Source organism: Otolemur garnettii, unplaced genomic scaffold (genome assembly GCF_000181295.1).
Source record: "Otolemur garnettii isolate 467f Iridium unplaced genomic scaffold, OtoGar3 scaffold00011, whole genome shotgun sequence".
NCBI lineage: Eukaryota > Metazoa > Chordata > Mammalia > Primates > Galagidae > Otolemur > Otolemur garnettii.
Genome location: NW_003852406.1, coordinates 24,059,915 through 24,066,283, shown reverse-complemented (window position 1 = coordinate 24,066,283; position 6,369 = coordinate 24,059,915). Strand labels below are relative to the sequence as shown.

The window sequence follows — 6,369 nt, the reverse complement described above, 5'->3', positions numbered from 1 at the left end:
GTGCCAGGTGAGGAGAAGCTGGGTTGTCGAGTCCTGGGAGATTTTCCACCGGGCTTGAATTCATTGTGTGGGTCTCAGGCTTGGCCTGGAAACCAGGTGGGACTCAAAGGCCTTGTGCTCTTCCCGTTAGTATCTTCAAAGGGATAGCCTGGACCACATTTATGTCTCTGGTTGTTTTTTCACTTTATTGAGTTCTACCAAAACACAGTAAAGTGCATAAGTCCTAGGTGCACAACTCACTGAATTTTTACATGTGAATACAATTGTGAAGCCACCACCCAGACCAAAATACAGAACATTTCTCATACACTAGAAGGCTCCCCTTCCAGGCAATTCCCCTACCCTCTCACCACCCCACTCAAAGATAAGCACTACACCAGCTTCTGTCACTACCAGTTAGTCTTGGATAAATGGAATTCATGCCTGGCTCCTTTTATTCAACTTTAACATCTGTTAAATTTATCCACATTGTCCTGCATGTCAACAATTCCTTTCATTTTATGGCTGGTTTGCGTTATATGACTACACCACAATTTATTAATCCATTCTACCGTCAATGTACACTTGGGGGCTATGAATAGTCTCATAATACCTTGGAAGGGACATTTCAGCTAGGAACACACACCGACAAGCGGAATTGCTGGGTCAAAGGCTGAACGACTGTTCAGCTTCAGTCGATTGTTCTCCAGCGTGTGTGCAAACGTTCTACTTCCACCCCATTAGTTTTTGAACATGTCACAGAGGAGCTTCTCCATGGGAGTGTTCCCTATGGTCTTGCGGAAAAAGAGGAGCTCGATGCGTTCAGAAGTGATGAACCTCAAAGACGGGAGAAGAAGAAGCAATTTCCCAAACCTGAGCAAGAGAGAGGACCCCATCGGTGTCATCACTGGCTTCTGAGCACCAGTTCCCGGGACGGTGCCCTCCCAGGCAAGGAAGGGGAAGGAGGAGGTGAGAGGTGCAGGATTTCCAGGGAAGGCTCCTTTCACCCACCTCAGACCCGTTGGGAGCCACTGTCCCACCCCATCTAGTTAAGGAGTGGGATAAAAACAGTAAATAAATATTTTTTATTAGGTGTAAAGATTAGAGAGTGAAAAGTTACTTATGTTAATTCTGTACAGATAGTTTGACTTCACCATGGTGCGGAAACAATAAGTATTCAGTATGCTCCTCGACTTACAAAAGGGCTACGTCTGAACCTGCATTTTCAGCTTAGCAATGGGTTTATCAGGATGTAACCCCCATGGTAACTCAAGGAGCACCTATATGTGAATACATTATTATTATACCTGAGATTATTATGATCATTCTATGGCTAGTTATGAATATAAATGATACATATATTAGACAATTAAGTTCATTAACTCATCCTAGATGCACTTCATTGCTGGTATCACCATGGTCACCTTTGAGGTATTCCTCTTGGGAAAGGACACACCTATGCCAGCATCTAGTCTAGAAAATGTTGAAACTTTTTCTGGAATGGCCTTCAGAGCTGTTCTCATATGAGGTCTGACTAGTTGACCTCCTGGGGTGCCTTTCTGGCTTCTCTCTCTGGCAGGAATCAAATGTACCCTAGAAAAAAGTGCATCCTGAATCTCCAACAGACCTTATCCTGTTCCCTCAAAACTACCTTTCGTCCTGACTTTGCTTTTTATTTATTTATTATTATTATTATTTTTTTTTTTTGCAGTTTTTGGCCAGGCTGGGTTTGAACCCACCACCTCCAGCATATGAGGCCGGCGCCCTGCTCCTTTGAGCCACAGGCGAAGTCTTCCTTTTTATTTTTTGAATACTGGTGGTCCCCATGTTACAAACATCCAGCTTACATACATGTTATAAAATCCAACTCACACTGAACAAGTGAAAACTATTACAGGTAATAGGTAAATGTGCCTGTTTCAACTTACATACAAATTCATCTGAAGAACAGTCCTACAGACCAATCTCATTGGTAACCTGGGGACGGCCTGGGACCTCCTCTCCCAAACAGCTCCTCTTCCCTCATTACCTTGATCCATTCCAACTCTAAGTCTCCTGTGTTTGTCACCTCCTCCACTCCCCACGATGAGAACTCCGTGGCTGCCTGGGTTCTGGCTCACATGAGATACTCTCCCGCTCAAAAACCTGCAGTGACTCCCCTCGGCTTCCCAAAGCAGATGTGGCTTTTGGCCGGGTCCTGGGGTGCCTTTCTGGCTTAATCTCTCTCTCTGGCAGGACTCTGTTGTGTCTTCAAACAGGGCTCCTGCCCTAAGAACATCCTCGTCTCTTTCTCTCCCTTCTCAAACGAAGTTTCTTTTTTTAGAACGTATCTGTCCTTCCAAGTCCAGCTCTGCCTCCACAAAGGCCCTCCTGATTCTACCTTGCACCCTGTACACCCAAGGGGTCTGTCTCCTTCAAACACATGCCACCCTCAACACCTGGCGAAACCAGTCCTTGCCTTCAGCGTGGCCACTGTGCCTGGAATCCCTGAGGGGAGAAGCACATTCCCACCCCACTCTCGGGACCTGACTCTGTGCTGGGCACACAGTAGTTGCTGAATATGCGCTGGCTGAAGTGAGACCCCTGTCCTGTCTGACTGGTGGAGCCCTGAGGTGGTGGAGGGAGGGGGAAAAGGGAGGGAGGGATGGCGGGTAGGGGCATGCTCAGGTCACCTCACGGGCTGGCTGGGGTGGTGGGCCTTGCTGTGCTGGCTCAGCATCACCTGGGACTGGTCCTGCAAGGCCTCCACGTGCTCGGGATCCTTCAGGCCCCGTGTTTCTGGGGAGAAGCAGAGCCAGTGAGGTCATTTCCCGGGACCTCACCAGCCTGCTCCCTCATAGGCCACCAGGAGCCTGCAGGACACCTCTCTTGTCCTCCTGCCCCCAGGGGAGAGGCCTGCACAGGTCCGCAGCATGTGGGTGGTGGAGGCAGAGAAATGCCCTTCTTCAACCCCAACCATTTCTCTGGAAGGCTTAAACAAAGACTCAGCTACCTGGCTTGAAGAGGACCAGGGCCTTCATGCAGGCGAACTCCGTGGGGTCCACTGCCAGTGCCCGGAATCGAGAAATAGTTTCCCGCAGAATGCGCATCTCCATGCTGGCTAGTGTGTGCCGGCCCTGGGAGCCGCTGGCTGCAGAGGCCTCTGGAGGGACCAGCAGAGGGCAGCCATCCAGGGGCAGAGACCACTGTATGGCGCCCAGGAGGAACAGCTCACTCCACGCCTCTTCCAGCAGGATCACCTGTGCTCAGAGAGGGTGTGAGTGTTACAGCAGATACATAGCTTCTCTGGCTGATCCTGGAGACTCTGTCATCTTCTTGGACACCCCAGGAACAGAAGGGCTGGTCCTGAGTGCCTGGGATGGTCTCTGACCTCTGCCCGACATTAGCAGGAGCCCATAGGTCTGGGATTTGGTACCGTCTGGCTCAGCCGCCTATCCTCTGGATGTGGGTTCCATCCAGAGCTGCATCTGGAACATTTAGGAAAGTCTAGAGCCACAGGCAGTTGGACAGCCTTAGGGACACCCCAGGAGTGTTGTAAGTTGTGTGCACTCAGGAGACTCAGCCTGACTCTTCTGAGCTACATCATCCAAACACTCGTCCCTCACTGCGCCTCTCTCCCTGGTCTGCTTACCCTTAGGAGCCCAGAGAGGCATCCTGCATGTGGAAAGGCTGGGCCGAAACTCAAGCCCTGAAGTCATAGGCACTTTTGCCACAGGGAGGGCCTACAGCGGGCTACTCATGCTGTTCAGGATGTGCAGACTTCCTTTCACCCACAGGATGTCTGCAGAGCCTGAGGACCTAAGATGAAAGAGGACCAAGGGAGCCTATGTCCATTGGCTTCAAATCCCGCGGTCCCTGTGGTCCCCAGGCATTATCCTTCCCTAGGTGTGCAACCCCACCACCATCCCTGCCCTGGAGAGATGTGCACCCCCATGGCCACCATCTCTGCCATCTCAGAGACATGTGCCCCCACCCACCTCCACATGGGCGGTGGGTAACTCCCTTCACACCGGCACAGGGTGGACACGCCCTGATCTGGCTGACTCCCGTGGGTCGCCTGACCCTGGCCTAGCCCAGCTCTCCAGCGGGCAGGCCACCAGTACCTGATCCCGGAAGGGCAGGCTGGAGAAAACAGGCAAGTTCTTCGCCCATTTGACAGCCATGAAGAGCAGGCGAGCCGACGTTTCGTGGATGCTGTCCAGGCCACACGGGGAGGAAGAGGAGTATGGAGATGAGGGGAACTCAGGGTCATTGCTGGTGACATCGATATTTTCATCAGCTGTTGGAGGAGGAGTGTGTGACCGTGGTGACAGCTCCGCTGGGGGGTATAGGTAGGGCTGGGTGTGAGGGTCAGAGCTAGGTGTGGGGCCCTTGGCCACCCTGCCCCTTACCATCTTCTGGTTCCAGCTTAGCACAGGTTTCGGCTGTTATAAGGCTGGCCATGAAGTGGTGGCCCAGGGCCCTGGCTGCAGACACAGGTGTGGGGCCCCGTGAGCTGGGCCCTGCTGGGGCTGAGGGAGCCCCCAGGGGCTGGGGCCGGAGCTCAGTGTCCGACTCCACGCTGTCCAGGTGGACCTGAGCTGTGCTTCGCGGCTGGCGCTCATTCTGTACGGCTGGGCAGGCAGGCAGGGTCAGGACACACAAACAGTCACACCCGTCCCTTCTGCCATGTGTCCCAGGTCGGCCCCTGACTCACCATCCTGGTTCATGCCCGCCTGTAAGCACTTCTTCAGCCGGCAGGCCTGGCATTGATTGCGATGGGCCTTGTCCACCGGGCACATCCCAGCACCCACCTGGCACCTGCAGGCAAAGGGAGTCCCAGAGGTCACTGTCTGGGGATGCCCTGGACCGTAGGTTTGGACATTTCTGCTCTGCCCCTTCCCTCCCAGAACACCCTCCACCTCTACCCAGGGGTCCAGAGACCAGAGCCCAGTGGTGCTCAGCACCCCTACCTGTAGATGACCTCGGGGGTCTCACCTGTAGGGGAGCCTGGTGCCCTCACCCGCAGGTGAGCCCAGGGCCCAGGCCCCTCACCTGTAGATGAACTCTACGCCCCCACCTGTAGGGGAGCCCAGTGCCCCCACCTGTAGATGAGCCGCCGCCTCACGCTCCGTTTGAAGAAACCGCTGCAGCCGTTGCAGGCGTAGATGCCATAGTGCTTCCCACTGCTGCTGTCCCCACACACACGGCACTGGAGCGAGGGGCCCACACCTGAGGGGCAGGGGCAGGACTGGGGCAGGGCCACATGCGCCCCTGGGTTCTGCCCACCCGCTTCTCAGCACTCGTGTCTTTTCCATCAGGGAGGTGGACCTGTGTCCCTACCCCACCCTGTCTGCCCTCTCTCCGCCCTCGGCTGCAGCATTCAGCAAGCCGGTGTGCCGGTGCCCACTTCTCCGCCTCCCACTCCTTCTCTACAGCTGGCTTCGGGCTCCATTAACCCCCAGAACATTCTTTTTTTTTTTTGACAGAGTCTCACTATGTTGCCCTTGGTAGAATGCTGTGGCATCATAGCTCACAGCAACCTCAAATTCTTGGGCTTAAGAGATCCTCTTGCTTTAGCCTCCTGAGTAGCTGAGACTACAGGCACCCACTACAATGACTGGTTATTTTTTTGTTGCTGTTGTCATTGTTGTTCAGCAGGTCCAGGCCAGGTTCTAACCTGCCTGCCTCTGTGTATGGCTGGCACCCTAACCACTGAGCTACAGGCGCCAAGCTGAAGATTCTTGACAGTACCACTAGGGAACGCTTTCCTTCCCCATTGGCTCAGCTGTGCTGTCCTGGCTCTGCCAACCACCATCCTTCCCCCATCAATGTTTCTAGGATTCTGGGTTTTCCAGCAGGTTCCCTCACACTGTCCCTCGGAGTTGCCGGATCTGAGTTGCTCTGGCTCCCTGCATGGGCCCTGTAAACTCTGGCTCACACTTTGCTCCCCAAGGGCCCAGACCCTACCTCCAGGAGAAGCCATACCTGCTGGATCCTCCCCCAGGCCCCACCTGCCTGGAGACTCCTTCCTGGAGGCGGCCCCCACTGCAGGTGCAGCTGCAGCCACAGTGGAGCTCATCGGAGCTGTTGGTCTGGTCCTGGGCGGTCCCAGGGCAGCCTCTGCCTGCCTGCCAGGGGCCCCCGGGGGTGCTGGGCTGGGCCCAGACTCTGCCTCTATCTCTGCACCTCTGTCTCTCTTCTATTTCTTCTTCTCCCTCCCCCGGTAGCCTCTTTCTGTCTCTGGATCTTTCTGTGCCGTTGTCTCTCCTCCCTGTCTGCCTTCCGTCCCCTCTGTCTGAACTCCGGAGCTACCCTGAGTTCCCGAAGCCCCTCACAACTGCGGCTCTGGCTTGAGGAGATTTCCCCCAGGGGCCGTCTATGATCCCCTTAATCTTTACTGTCACCACA

At 54.5% G+C, this 6,369-nt stretch overlaps 1 protein-coding gene across 1 annotated transcript; it reads right to left on the bottom strand.

The window, feature by feature from the left end:
* Nucleotides 1-570: 570 nt before the first annotated feature.
* On the bottom strand, nt 571-6,153 carry NR2E3 (nuclear receptor subfamily 2 group E member 3). Its single transcript, XM_012801875.1, has 8 exons — nt 5,947-6,153; nt 5,064-5,190; nt 4,676-4,779; nt 4,371-4,592; nt 4,083-4,258; nt 2,972-3,218; nt 2,652-2,757; nt 571-852 (listed from the first exon to the last, which is right to left on the bottom strand). Exons 1-8 carry the CDS (start codon nt 6,038-6,040, stop codon nt 720-722), a joined length of 1,209 nt encoding a protein of 402 aa, XP_012657329.1. The 5' UTR covers nt 6,041-6,153; the 3' UTR covers nt 571-719.
* Nucleotides 6,154-6,369: the final 216 nt, after the last annotated feature.